The sequence below is a fragment of the Bicyclus anynana genome, chromosome 9, assembly GCF_947172395.1.
Source record: "Bicyclus anynana chromosome 9, ilBicAnyn1.1, whole genome shotgun sequence".
NCBI lineage: Eukaryota > Metazoa > Arthropoda > Insecta > Lepidoptera > Nymphalidae > Bicyclus > Bicyclus anynana.
In genome coordinates this window covers 7,077,447-7,093,667 of record NC_069091.1, presented here as the reverse complement: position 1 = coordinate 7,093,667, position 16,221 = coordinate 7,077,447, and the positions used below count along the sequence as shown (strand labels likewise).

At 32.3% G+C, this 16,221-nt stretch overlaps 1 protein-coding gene across 2 annotated transcripts in view; it reads left to right on the top strand.

Moving 5' to 3' along the window:
• LOC112044740 (dachshund homolog 1) overlaps nt 1-16,221 on the top strand; it is a 206,244-nt gene that overhangs the window by 179,346 nt on the left and 10,677 nt on the right. For both annotated transcript variants that reach the window (XM_052883449.1, XM_052883448.1), the window contains exons 10-11: nt 10,744-10,890; nt 11,956-12,156. In XM_052883449.1, the coding sequence (XP_052739409.1) occupies nt 10,744-10,890; nt 11,956-12,156 (348 nt within the window). The remainder of the gene's footprint in view (nt 1-10,743; nt 10,891-11,955; nt 12,157-16,221) is intronic.

Here is a 16,221-nt window from a genome sequence, read left to right as displayed (position 1 = left end):
GTCGGTGATAACGATTAACGACTAGTCTAGCTGAAAAACCTGAATTAAGTAAAATACAGACAAACTGACCGAAAATTTATAAACACCTGTTTTGAAAAAAATATGTACTTACTAACTTTACTTTTTAAAAGTTATATTTATTGCCTTCTTTAAGATTTTATTATGAAGCATAGATGCTCATTTATAATAATAATATCAGTAAAACCCTCGAGTATTTAAATCGTAATGTTGATGAATCAATTATCATTAAGCAAAATCTAATTATCATTAAATTAGCACGCAATAACTTGTGTGTGGTTTGCGCAACTATCAAGTGTCATCCCTAAATGAAATGTCCAATGTGTCATAAATAATGATTAAATGTTTTTTGTCGGCCATAACGATTAACGACTAGCCGTCCAATTTCAGTAATATCGCGTCGACACCATAATAAAAACGAAACATAAATATTCGATAATAATAACTAACTACACTTGATAGCTGACTTATAAATAATTAAGTATCAAGAAATATGATAAATTTGAATAGATGGTTGGTATATTTTAATTATTATTAACGTTAACTTTTACTTTCGCTATATTGATTTTTTTATGTCTAAGTTATTAATAGTTATGGCACTACCTTGAAAAACGATGTCTACTGCATGAGAACTATCACATCATATATTTATAGTTTTGTTTTTGCAAACAAAAAAAAATAGTTTCTGTGCATATCCAGTTTTCAAAGTATTTAGTATCATGTACCTACCTAGTATCTGTATCGAAATTCATCAAAATACTCGTAGATGCAGAGGTATTGGAATGAAAACAACGATTTTCACAACTAAACAATCATAGTAACTTTTGGTTTAAGAACTATAAAATATCAATGTTACAATATTTTATTATTAATTAATTTAATGCTTATTAATAGGTCTTTAGACTATTTTACTATAATAAACTTTAAGTACACCGAATCTCACTCTTCTGTGGGCGCGATACGCGTTTAAGTCCTTAATTTAGTCTACTCATATTTATTTATTTTATATTTCACTACATGAGTCGCTTCGAACATTGTTAACGTTTCGAGTTTTCGTTTTCTATCTTTCTAACAAGGTTGGTTTAAAAAGGTCTTAAGGCTATTATAAAGAAGAATGCCAGATTCTGACCCAGTCCTAACTCAGAATTTTGCGGAAAATGTACTAAAATTAGCCAAATTTTAAATAATTGTTTTTTAATAAACCATTTTTATTGTTAAACTCCGGAATAAAAATCTGCCAAAAAAAGTAATTAAATCCATCACGCTATTTCCTCGTAGCAGACATTGTTTACTTATTTTTTAAAAATCTTATTTCAGCCTTGGGTTCGAGCCCTTTAAAGCGTTTTTATTCTATTTTAATCACTTTAGGTTCAAAATGACTAGAATCCAGAGCAGCGAAGTCAAAATGTAAAAATAAACAATCATAACACTGTCAAACTGTCAAAACATATAATAATATTACACCTCGGAGTAATTTGAAAATAATTATACCCCTAGTTATAAAGGGTTAAAAGGTATTATATATTTAATAGTACACAAAATACAATAAAATGAAGTATAAGTAATATATTGTTGCAAATGAATTTTTTTTAGTGGGTTAAACTCCTATACATTGGCTGGCATTGTCCTTTTGTATCTACATAATTTTTGTGCTACAAACTTGAAATTTGGCAGGGCAGTAGCTAACAGTACCTAAAAGTCCGCTATGAATGAATTTGGCGATAGGTCCGGAATAAAGAGGTCTAAAGACTATTGCAAGTTGGTATAAAAGTCCTTAATTTTTTTTGCTACAAACCTGCAATTTGCGGGGAGATAAATTGTAGTTGGTAGACGCCCGTTGATAACGAATTGTGTCGCTTCGAACATTGTTAACGTTTCGAGTTTTTGTTTTCTATCACAGGATTCGAATGTAAATCGATATTTTTCTCAAATCGTTGCACTGAAGCCTCACGATATCATCATTTGCACGCGACATGGCCCCTTCCAACACATCTACGTTATTAATTCAGGCATATTAATAAAGGTGTCGCGTTACGACCACACTCGTGTCGCAGGAAGCATGGCCCGATGAGCCATTCCGACGAAAATATTACATTCGATCCCGAATTCGTTATTTTTACTAGGAATCCGATTCCGATATTGTTTTTTGCTGATCACTTCGGCTTCGAATTCCCAAATAGTATTTACCATTATCTTTTAAATGAAGTCCAGGATCCGTGGAGCATTTTTACAATTGATTACTGGGTAATGAAATTTTCTGGGCGTAGGAACGAGATAACGTACCACGCAATTCGAAGGACAATGTGGCTGTTAGATTTGTATAACTATATAATTAAGTAACAGTAAAAAAACAGCTGGTTAGTAACCATTTTTGATGACGTTACTGATGAACGTTACAAGTTGGGTGGAGTTGAGTTCATCAAAAAGTGTTACTAACAAGCATTTTTTTTACTGTCGCTTAATTAATTGTTAGAAAATTTAACGTTAAAAATTGCGTGGAACGTTATCTCGTTCCTACGCTTAGAAATTTTATTACCCAGTAACCCTGTTAGTTACCAGAAACAAGTATTTTCGTTAATATAAAAGTTGAGCGTCTCATCAAGATGAAGGTACTCACGGAAAATAACCTAATAGTATTCAATTGTAAAAATGCTGCCCAGATCCTGGACTAATACTTATATTCCTGACTATGAAATCCACGCATAGAACAACAATAATATAGAAATTACACTCCATGAGATTAAAAATACTAAATTGAGTGTTACCTTTTTTTACAAGCAATAAAAATAAGATTGGCTTCCGAATTGAGATAAACGTGACAATGCGTGTAACTACCTTCAGCATTTTGTGCGACAATCGCCGTTAAAGTTACAAGGTTATTGCTGTCTCCCCTGTATCAAGCTTTGCTCAGCAGTATTTAGCTCACAGAGTAGTACAAACCGTACAGAAGTGTCTAGGATGGGAGTTATATAATAGGTACAAACAACAAAGAGTGCCATAGAGTAGGAATTGATAGTTGACACTACAACCAACGAAACTCGAAGATAATCTTGACAAAATAATTAAAAAGTAGTTTCATTTATAAATTATAAAAAGATACTAATAACGCGCTTCATTTGGTCTAAATAAATATTTGCAGTTAAAAGACAAAATATGAATCAATTCTAATACAATGGGATTCCGGGAAATGAATGTTGGTGGTATTGGATTTAATACTTTTTTGTTTCGAGAAATTTACGTAAAAACGAGAAAGTGAGCAGAAAAACCTATTGTCATTGTCATTGTTATTGTTAAGTGTTAAAAAATACATTGAAAAGGCAGTCTAATCCGTAATAATCTGTTTTTAAAGTTTAAAATGTCCAAAATTGGTCGCTTCTTGCCGGGGGCTGCAATATCGAATCCAACATTTCACGCTCCGTAAGTTTAACCGTATCGATACGGATATAATAACCAGTGGAATGGTAACTATAAAGAGAGATTGTATTTTTTTACTAACGTCGTAAGAAGTCGGAATGCCCGGCCGGCCCTTTGATCGATTTGATAAAACTGCCTGCAATTTTCTTTTCTTTTTTCATAAAAATTTTCTTTGCCTTTATTGTATGAAAAATAAAGAAAGGAATGTTGCGTTTATAGATATGCTATACGTTCTCTGCTAGTGTGTTTCCACCTCAGTTAACACGAAGATTAGAGAAATTTATTCGGCAAAAAATCGTTATTGGTCCAAAATACTTTTGAATAATAAATAATACAGTACATAATTAATGTCAAGTACACTAGGTATTTAGAAAGTATTCATGTTACTGAAACGTAGCGAATGTTTCTTTTTACATAATTTTTAGTAATCTCTGGCTGCAGTTACTTCGTAATGTGACAATTATTAGTTGAGTAACACTTTCAGTATTTAGTGTTTTGTAATTGTCAATTATTTATTGAATTACCAAGATGGCACATCTTGTGAGGAATATAATGTTTATACAAGTTGAAAAATGTCGATATCTATACTCGTATTTTTGTTCAAAAACGTTTCGATATGTATGTCTTTGTCCAATTGTTGTCTTTAGTTGTTTCAATTTCATAATAATGATTTTAACAAATAGAGCGACATTTATGAGCAATACAATAACTCTTTTATAATTGAAGTTTACCAATCAGTCAATCGAAGATTAAATCCTCGATTGATTAATTGGTAAAACAGGATTGGTCTTTTTAATATTGATTTCTTCTATTTCATTTATTATGAAAAAGGACAAACTGGTCATGAAAGCAAAATTTATTTTTAATTTTTCTTATTTAATTTATAGTTTCATTATTTTTAGTACCTTTTAACAAAACTGCATTGACCTTTTCAGTAGTGATTTCTTCCGTTTTTACTAATGCATTTTCATCATGACTAAACAAACATCATCCCAAATACAATCCCAGAGATACTCGTGAATACAAATCTTTTAATGAGTCTGCTTTATTATCTAGAACTATTAACAAAACTGCATTCCACTATTTAATAGTGCCATCTTCTATAAAATCATCTATAAAAAAAAACATTGCGAACGCCATTTCACTAATACATTTCGTCCATGGCTGTTCACAATCTTAAGTGGATATATCGCATTATGGGTGAAGGTCAGCCAGAGCTCGTAACTCAAGAGTCCCCACTCGGCCGACAAGAACAATAATCCGTACAATTTTGAGGAAAATGTTTATCGCAGGAGCCACTCGTCCCATAAATTTTGCCCAAATAATACAAGAAATAGATAAAAAGGTAACTGTTGACAAGAAGTCCGTACACTTGGTGATGACAGTTTTAGTATTGGGCGTTTGAAATATTGAGATTTTTTTGCAAAACGTCATATTAAGGGTCATATAAGGGTAGGAAAATTCTAAATAAACTTGTCTTTTCTAAACTTAGTTAAAATATTTCTGATGTTTACTTATCTAGGACTCTACTTATCTACTTTTAATAATCCTTGTCACCGTTTCACACGTTAAAACAATAAGTTAACGATGTAGTAGTAGGCGTTTAATAGCATATTCAAATACGATATCTTCATCTATGATTCATTGTTCACTATTTACAAGTACACCTGTAAATCGAATACATTGTATATTTAGAATACGTGTTGCTTATTTAGGTAAGCCAACTAATACATTAATTTAAAAGGAACTAACCTTTTTGCCCAAGGTTAGACCTATTTCAATTTCGCTTCTAAATTAGCCCAAAATAAAGTTTTGTTTGTCTGTTTCTTTATTAATTTGGATCATATCACTAAGCTTTATATGCCCTGGTTGTACAAAATTTAATAAAACGTCACATGGATGTTTTATTTTATATCATGCAAAATCAATATTAAATCACTGGTTAACTGCGTTATTATACACAACATTTTAGATCCATACTCAAAATGTTTCAAGAATATCTCATTTTTTTTAGATATTTTTAACTCAATTAAACATGGTTATTGTAAACAAGATACGTTGCACAGACGTGTCTATGCTTGTAAAGATTACATACGTCATCCGACACACATGAAGCTTTACGAAAAACTGTTCGTCATCTCCGTCGATTATGCCCCTTCAAGCGAGCATACGCCTGATAACTGACACATCTTATCTGCCAAACATTATTTCATACACATCTATCGGAAAGCCATTCCGACTGTGTCTGATTTTATTCTAGGCAATTTATTTTCAATAAAGAACTATAAAAAGACTTATCTAAATGGTTCGGGCGCGACTTAGGGGAGTGCCTGTCATAAACGTCGATTTTTATTTACGTCACCCGACGCGAGTGGGAAAACTATCGTGAGTTTGATTTTGAGAAACCGCAATTAACTTTTACGTTTGTTTGAGAGACGTTTAACGATGTCGTTTTTGCAAGCTTTTATTTAATTTGCCCTTAGTATGTGTTGATCAAATGTTGGAAGTTATCTAAAAAAACATGTTAAACCTATCAACTTTGGGTATCAGTGTTACTTATTTTACATATTATTTAATATATAAGTCTCTTACGTTCCCAACATTTTTTTTAATTTAATAAAAGATGTTTTAACGTCCGACAATGCTAAATCGAATTTCAAAATTTGTTTTTAATTATTTAAATTGAAAAAGAAAAGTACAATATTTTTTTAATAATTAATTAATTAGTTTAATAAAATGTTAAATTTAAACAATATATATTGAATTTATGGTGTATTTTATATAAATTTTAAGCACCTGCATAACGAGTTAAATAATGGTGAGCTGTGAATCCTCCAACCAACCACCACCAACCAAATGTAATGTAATTGTACTTATACTTATATGGTATTTTCGATTTTCGAAACGACTGCTACGCTCGAAAAAAGTATCACACCCTTTTGGGCACAGAGCATAATGTTCATAACAATGAAAAGCATAACTCAAGTGCATCCGTATCCGAGGGTGAATTGAAGCACCATCGATAAGCCATTGTTACGACATACAGGTCAAGTTGTTACAACCATTGCACCTGAACCAATACTATATAATACATATGACACAGCACAATATGTTTAGGGAAAAATAATGAAAAAGTTAAAATAAATGTTGCAATTCGTCCCTTGATTTTGCATGTAATCTGTATTACTTTTTTAAATATCGGGGGAGCAAAATAAAATTTTGTACACACAAACGTACTCATTTACATGTTATTTGAGCAACGAACCCAAGGGGCCCGTATCAGCCATTTATGAGTCGAAAGTATTAAAGAAAAGAGAACCGGATACATATAAAGAGAGATATAATAATAATAAGAAAGGAAGCGCAAGAAAACTGCTCGCGGCGAATAAACCCCGCAAAAAACGGCATTGTTCTGCGACTTTTAAAAGCGGAACAAAATGAATGAGGGGAAGGAAATCGGATGAAAATATGAAAAGAATACACGGTATATACGTAAAAGTGAAACGGAACGTCGGAGATCGGGTCTCAACCGCGGCGGTCCGCAAATATAATTTGCATAGCCAAGTAGCCGAACTTTTGTCTGCAGCGGATGTTCGCAACCATATTCGTTCGTTGCTTTTTAACCACACTCTCATTCTGTATCGGGCCGGACTTTTTATTGCATTTTTCCCCTTTGAACGAATTCCTTCAATATTTCGGTGGTTCGTTATTCATACGCTCCGTTGTCGAATTGTTTTGCTTAATATCACTCTGTTTGACTGTTGTTGTTGTTCATGTATTTTTTTGTGCGTCACTTTCCATGCAATTTTTTTTCAAAAATTTAATCACTCGAGCAGTGACATCGACTTAATAAAAAAATCCAAGATAAGTAATAAAATCAAATACAATAGCAATACTCAATAAGCAGAAAATTATAATGGATCTTTTATGTAATTTGTTTCTCAAATGATAACTATAAGATATCGATACAAAAGAGAGAGCAACAAAAGATTAGAACTCTTTATTCAAAGCTCCATTGAGCCGAAAGGAATAATCTATTCAAGAATTATTACGATTCATCTTTACTCATGAACTTATCGAAGTATTAGGAGCTGGATTATTTTCAAAGAGAGCCGACGATCTATGGACAAATATTGACTTATAAAAACAATAGACCGACGTCGCTCCCGCTTTATTGAATTCGATAAGACATTTGATTGCTATCTGATTCTTTTGAATGCTTCGCAAGCTAGAGCGTTAGATATGTTACCGATGATATGTAGGTATGGACCGTGATTTAATTACTATTTTTTATATTGACGCTGACAGGTTAACGTTTGATTGTGATCTCACCTAATGGTAATTGGATCTCATTAACCATGAAGTGGTGACTGCATTTTATGATAGCATGTTTCACGGTATGCTACCGTCATATTGAATTGATATACTGAGTCGTGGTTCGTCGAACTGTGCAAGTGTGCATTCAAACGACTAGAAATCTTCATTACGCTGGTAAAGGTAGAAAATTTAATTTATCCGAAATCCTAAATCTTATTGTAGGTGTTTATGATGACGTTTGACGTTTTACTTTGGTTGTAATTTTACAGGGTAAGTGTATTTATGTGTGTTGGAACACACACATACACACAGCAGAAAAATGCTATGTTAAATTATTTAGAATCTATACATATATGGGGGAGGTGTATGACACCGTTTATTAAAAATATTATATGTTGCTTAACAGCCACTTTCAGATAGGTGATATATAAACATGGCTGACTTTCCTTTGACAATGAAACTACCTTATTAATGTATATCTGGACGCAATACCACTACTCCCAAAAAAAAAACATTAAAACAAAATAGAGCACCTTTAACACAATTAATAACTGACAAAGCAAGGGTAAAAGCACCGAGCCAGAAGGTGTCACGTCTCACTAATTGATAATGTCTGTGTTATTTACAAATGAGGTGAGATGAAAAGATCCAAAAATGGGCGTCATTCGAGTGAGAAAGTGTTTTTCAGAGGTGTTGGTCTGCGCCGGTTCGGACTCGACGGGCCGTTGAATTTTCCACTCACTGGACGTTTGGGGGCTCACTCGCACAGCGGATTGGCCTCACCTTTCATCCTAAATATACGTTTTATGTTATGTGAAACTCGTTCGACTTTGTGCTATCGCTGTTGGTAAAATTTCGCTCAATTTTTATATTTTCAACTTTTTTTCTGTACCTATATATTACATACTCACCTAAAAGATTACATCTTACGTAAACTACAAGTTAAACTTAATGGTAAAGTGTCAGTTTCTTAACTATAGTTTAAAGTTTTATTAATAGTTTTGGTATATTCAATCAATTTAGTTTTGGTTGTAGTCGTAAGACGACAGACCAAACGCGTTTCTATGTCTAAAGTTATGGTTTATTTAATCAATTCAACTTTATTAAATTCAGTCTTTCATCAAAGGACGCTCCTTTAGTTTTAAACACTAACGCACTGTCTACTGTCAAACGCTTGTCTGTATACCTTATCACTACTTTTAAAAACAGAAAAAGAAAGACTATATTAATAATAATGGTAATCAAATCAAATTCATTTATTTCTTAGTAAGACTCTTTACAAGCACTATTCAAAAGTCAAATATGCCAGTGTGACTTTATCATCGATTAGGAAAGCTAATTCTACCGAGATGAGCATTATTTAAAAAACGATTTTTAAAATTTCTTGAAGTGAATTTCAAGACATTCAGTCAAAAATTACAATTTAAAAGAAATTCTTGTGTAAATCAATTATCTTCATCACTGTACCGTTAACAAAATATATTTTTCACAATCCAAGAATCATTTTGCAAATCATATTAAGAATCGAGAGGTACAAAAACGACGCTTTATTAACACTGGTGTCGGAGGTTGTATGACAAATGATGCGTAGGAGTTGAACCCCGACCGGTTCATTAGCATCAACATTAATTATAACTAGCGAATCTGTAATGAGAAAATCATATAGTTTTTTATTTCTAATGCGCTTTAATTTGTTCTAGGCTGTTTCGTAATTACCAACAGCGCTACTTATTTCTTCTTGCGTCTTCATTACTTCTTTTTCGTCTTTACGTGAAAGAGTTTTATCCTATTAATGCATAAATGAGAAATATTTTTCATTGATGTTTATGATTTGAATTAATTCATTTAAAATGTTAAAGTTAGAGCAGTTAAAAGTTGATTGTACATTTCAATTCGAATGGCAAATAAGATTTATTTGCTTGTTTGAGCTATTTATCCAATTTTAAGCTCGTTCTCTTCGCAGGAAAGAATTCATTTGTTAGCGTATAGCTATAGGACAACTTAAAACTAATAGGTGCATTTGATTTTTTAAATTATTTTACGGTAACAACACAATATCTAGATAATATGTTGTGGCACTAAAAATTCAACACATAATATTGCTATGCATTTGTCATTACCTACAACATTTACTTGCTTGCTTTGCTTCTTCTTCAACTTTCATTTGATACGCGTTCTAAAACATCAATCGAACCGCCTCAAACAGACAAAGATAGCATAATAAGATTTCTTATAGCAAAAAAGAGATAGCTTCTGATGATTGTTATCGATGACGAAAATCAAAGTGAATCTCTCCACCATATTTATGGTAGTTTAGATACAAAGTTTGATATGGAAGAAAGGGACAAACAGTGCGATTTTCAAGTTATCGTGTTGTTTGGTATACATATGGATATGCATGCACTTTGAGTGGTTGCGTATTGACGAATACCGAGTATGGCGTACGGCACGAAAGCTAAACCGATTATTTAGTTTTGTTTCGTTTCGCGCAGCGTTCACAGCAATTGTTGTTTCGATACGGTACAAGTAAGCAAAATGGATTCCATGTTCACTATAAATATTGATTCGTTGAAGAATTTGAATATTTTATTTAACTTTCTAGTTAACATTTATAGTTCTAGAATACAACTATAATTTAATTTTGTAAATAGTTATAGAAATATTGATGTTATAGATATGATATTGGCTGACCCGGAAAACGTTTTTCTGTATATTAGGCCTGTATACAAAAAAACAAAAATCGCATTTAAAAATTGGGGTGCCAAATACTCTGCGGCTCATTATCGTACATATCAAATAAACAAAAATATCAAAATTGGTGAACCCATTTTGGAGGATAGACCTCAAATACCGCGATACGTGATATATATTACTTATATTAGATATAACTTAGACACAAACTCAAAGATATCTTACTTATATTTATAACTACCCTACCTCCCTCCTATCTGTTATAATATTACAAAATCAACTAACAAATCTTTTTCTTTCCAGTAATGTATCAGAAGAGATTAAAGAAAGAAAGAAAGCAGAGGCAACAAATTCAAGACCAATTAGAATTGGAGTTAAAAAGACGACAGAAGATAGAAGAAGCACTAAAGCAGTCAGGAGCGCCCGGTGAAATTCTGAGAATAGTAACTGGTAAATACATTATATACTTATTATTAATGTTATTATAGTCAGTCTGTAGTTGGAAATCTATTTGGCTAAGGAACGTTCAGTTTTATACATCGACTGTCTGTCAACCATACACTATCAAACACATCGAAAGCTAAACAGACTACCAAAACTAGACAAACTATATCGGAGGATTATGATATTAAAAGTGATAAAAAAACTTATTAAGACAAATTAAAAATAAATATTACGAAGGTAATTTATATGCATAGATAGTTATTTAGATATTGCATAGCTAAGTCTTTGAGAAACAATAAATGTAGAAAGTAGTTAAATCAGTAGGCAAATGTACTGACACTGGACTGCGTTTGACATGTTAACTTGCCTTCTGTCAAACAATCTTTGTATCAGTCAAAACAAGAACCCAAACATCTTACTAAAGACCCATCTTGTTACTCAAATCTGAACTATAAATTACGGGAAATAGGATTGTATTTTTAATGGCTAGTTAACATCACTTATGTTACAAATGATTTGGAGTTTATATGGAGTGCGTGACGTAAGGAGGGTGGTAAACTAGTGAAGCCTTGTACTAATCTCCGTGTCAGGAAATCGTTTCGCAGGCCATTTGAAATGAGGGTCGATGTAGTAACACGCATTCGAACTCAATTTCTTGTATAATAGCTGTTTGCTACTTACTGTAATTGGCATATTTAAACTAGAGTCATAATAAACGGATTGCGAACTACGCTTCTGAACCTTGACATATACTGAAATAAGCTTATTATAGTATCGCAAAGTTAGCTTTGATAGCATGTTTAAAGCTATATTTTGATAAACAAATTTTTAAAACCAGATTGATTGAAGTACGAAGAATATAATGCAGAAAATTTACTGGAGACAGTTGTTGTTTAAAGAATTGAACAAACAAAATAACACCAGCAACATCTAGAAGTAATGTTTAAGCTGTCACATATCATCAATTTATATAAAAACATGATGTCGTCAAGATCTCTTTTGAATTGAATATAAGTAAATTACATTAAAACCCATACCGAAAAATATTAAATATTTCTTTTTCTTCAACAGAGAATTTAACACCACCGTCCCAAGAAAATCGCGAACGTGAGAACGGTACAGAGAGCAAACCGCCAAGTACAGAGCCCCCCACCTCGTCGCCGCCGTTCCAGAGGGACCCCCCGCGCACGCCCGACAAGCCCCAGTGGAACTACCCTCCGCCGCCTGTCGACATCATGAGCGGAGGAGCTGCTTTCTGGCAGAACTACTCTGGTGAGTTCATGATGTGACGACTATCAACTCTCGATATAATTACTGCCCCTGTATTCTGTAAGGTTACGGCGATGTGACATCGCTCATTTCCATGGCAACTTTGTTGTTAGGGACATTTTATTTTTATCATGCCATAGAAATAAAGTTCAAATTCTAATGAAACTTGTTAGCAAATATTACATCGACGAGTATAAAATAGTAGAATCGACCCTCAGAAATCAGAAAGACATAATCAGAAAGTATGTATATCATAGCACAAATCAAAAAGTAGCAGTGATTTTGCGATCTATTCGTTTTAATTTAAAGATGTTAAATAGTCCAGTTTTGGAGTCACTTACAAGAAATAGACACTAGTTGTACTAGTTGTATGCACTTTGTCTTGTGTATTTGACATGAGAGTATCAACAAAATAGAAAAAACAAAACAAAGCACTTAAAAATTTCTGTACCCCACAAAACCAAAAGAAAAAGGAATAAATTAAATGATTAGCATACTTACAACAAGTCTATTTTAAGTGACCGATATAATCGTATAACTAAATCCTAATTCAAAATTTTATAGATCTGATCCTACCCTAATAACGAGCAGGTTTTTAAAGACAAAGATGAGCTCCTATATCAGGGCTACACAACCATTACATTTATTTATTACATCAAATATCAACAATTGGATCGGAATTGGAATCGCAATCGGAACAAACATGGAAGAGGGTCCCACAGAAAGAAGTAAAAAAAATTCGACATGCGAAATTTATACTCAACATATTACATACCATTGCGAATCAAAAATTTCAAGTATTTGAAAGCACAAAATGAACGATACACGCATACCAATGTTTTTCTGAAATTATATTGGGGTGAGCTTTTCACCAATCGATTCTTTTATTAAAGTTTTTTTTATATCAAGTATTCTAAAAAGATTAATCTTATATTTTTCTTTAAATAATTTTCAACTACGAGTACCTACCTAATACTAGTAATTTGATGCGTTATTAAATTATTGCAATTTTCTATGACAAAATCTTTCTTAGTTTACTTAGCTTGGAAGATATTCTTATTAGGTAGTTAGTTAGTATTCTGATATTTTTTTTGTATTCTATTATTTTTAGATCCTTAATAGAAAAAACTTTTTCCGGTTCCGGTTGTCTATGACACCAGACGCACAATTAAATCTCTCGTGATAATTAATTTCATAAAATCGAAAAATCGCTACAAACACTGTTTTTGGGAATTCACAAGCACGGCAAACGGAAGAACACAAGTGCAAATTAAGAAAATACACCTCGAAACACTTCATAACAAGTAATCCTCGAAGTAAGTGGATTCTATTTGGCCGGTGTAAAAATATCAAAAATAGACAGTCATTGTCCAGCAACCGTATGTACTTGTATTTCGAACTGTAAACAAACACGAAGTCAGCTGCGCGTGAGTTGACATTTGAACGTACTACCAACTTAACAAAGAAAATTTACATACGTTTCATTTCACGTACTGGCGGCATTCGATAAAACTTTTTGTTACTGATTCAAAAATAAAAACCCAATTTACGAAGAAAACCACTTTATTTGTTTGTCCGTCTTTTCTTAATACGAGTACAAATTTCAACGTTTTGATATTGCTCTGAAAACATGTCAACAAAAATATCCGAAGAAATGTCGACATTGTTCAATATGATGAAACTCGAACTACAAAAACAAACTATCCTTATCACTGATACAGTAAAAAAAGATATCATGCAAACTATCGATGAAAAACTCAAGCCATTGGTGGAAGAAAATAAAAACTTAAAAATAGAAATAGAAATTTTGAATAACAAAATAATGAATTTAGAAAACATTAATCGAAAAAATAACATCATACTGCATGGTATAAAGGAAGTCGAGGAGAACCATACCAGCCTCATAGAAATGGTCATAGATTTGTTTGACAATATACAGGTAAAATTAGAAAGATTTGATATAAATAAACTTCATAGAGTAGGAAAACTGAATGATAGTAAGACGAGACCAATACTTATATCTCTAACCACCTATAACAAAAAAGTTGAAATCTTGAAAAATAAGAAAAAAATGTCTAATAATATCTACATCACCGAGGATTTTTCAAAGGAAATGCTACAAAAACGCAAAGAACTACAAAATGAACTTAAAAATGAAAGGGAAAGGGGAAATTACGCATATATACGTAACAATAAGATCGTAATTAAACCGAAAGAGAATGAAAAACGAAAACGAGATAGTTCACAGTCCCCTGGAACAAGTTCGCAAGATAAAGAAGCTGGAAAACCTGCTCCTGCAAAACTACATAGAAAGGACCCATTTGCGTATATGAGATCTAGATCCCAATCCTTAACAGAAAACAAATCAAGTAAGGCATAGGAAATAGTAGACACCGGTAATCATAAAAACAGTAATAATAAAAATAAAAAACAAATAATAACAAAGAAACATATCCCCAATCCGGCTGGTCCCCGTGGGGATTTAGACCATAACCCCCCGCGTTCACTCTTTGAAATTAATAAGAATAAAAACAATAAAGAAAACTCACATGACAACAACATATACATAGGAACATTTAATACTAGAACACTACGGACTCGGGAATCGCTTCTAGAATTAGAACACCCCCTAAAACACATTAAATGGGATATAATAGGATTGAGCGAAATCCGTAGATCTGAAGAAAAAATTGAAGAATATAAAGAATACGTATTTTATTACAAAAATGAAACACCAGGGTTATATGGCGTAGGGTTTTTAGTAAAGAAATATCTTAAAAATAAAATTCAAGAATTCATAGGAATTTCAGATAGAATAGCAGTAATGAATATTAATTTACCCATCTACAAACATCCCATATCGATAGTCCAAGTATATGCACCGACAGACGATACAGATGAAATTATAAAAGACGATTTTTATAACCAATTAAACTTAATAATGGATACTGTACAAAACACAACTATTGTAATGGGTGACTTTAATAGTACAATAGGAAAAAGAATGAAGACTGAAGATAAACTAATAGGACCTTATACGACCGGAAAGCGAAATAACAATGGACAAAGATTTGTAGAGTTTGCTCTGGAGCATAATTTAAGCGTTATGAACACTTTTTATAAGCAAAAATTTAATAGGAAATGGACATGGATTTCGCCAAATGGTAAAACACGAAAAGAAATTGATTTTATTATGACAAACAAGCCCAAACTATTTATGGATGTCCGCGTTATAAATCAACTTAATTTCTATTCAGACCATCGAATGGTACGTGGAAAAATCCATGGTACAACGTTAAAACCGACTAGAAGAAACATAAATAATAATAAAAACCAAGTGAACCTACCAATACCAGAAATTATTTTAAACAACTTGGAATACACCTTACGCTTACACACTGAAGAAGTAGAAAGTAATGATATGCAGAAAAAATACGATACTTTAGAAAAACTATTAAATAAAACAGAATATGAACAGAAACAGAATAGACCAATCAAAGATAATATAGGAACACAAGCAAAAGATCTTTTACTGAAACGGAAAACTCTTTTTCTGGAAAAACCAAAAAATAGAAAAGAAATCTCAAGCATAAGCAAACAAATTAATGAAAGTATTAGAAAACATAGACAAAAAACAAGGCTAGATAGAATTTTATTTCACATAGAAAGTACAGGTGGTGTTAAGAAATCGTTTAAGGAGTTAGAAGAAAACACTTACTGGATTCCAAAAATAAAAAGTAAAAAACAAAGTAAAGCTTATACAGATAGAATAAGTATACTAGAATCAGCAACAAACTTTTACCGCGATCTATATAGTGACCAAATTCACCAAGAATCTTGTCACGTGAATTTAAAACGCACAGAAGATGAAGATGAAATACATCCAATAATGAGAAATGAAGTAATCAAGGCTGTCGATTCTCAGAAAAATAGGAAAGCTCCGGGTGAAGATGGCATTTCAAACGAACTTATAAAAGGTACATCTCATATTATACTTCAATATCTGTTAGATTTATTCAATAAGATCTTAGAAAAAGAAGAAGTGCCAACACAATGGGCAACATCAAC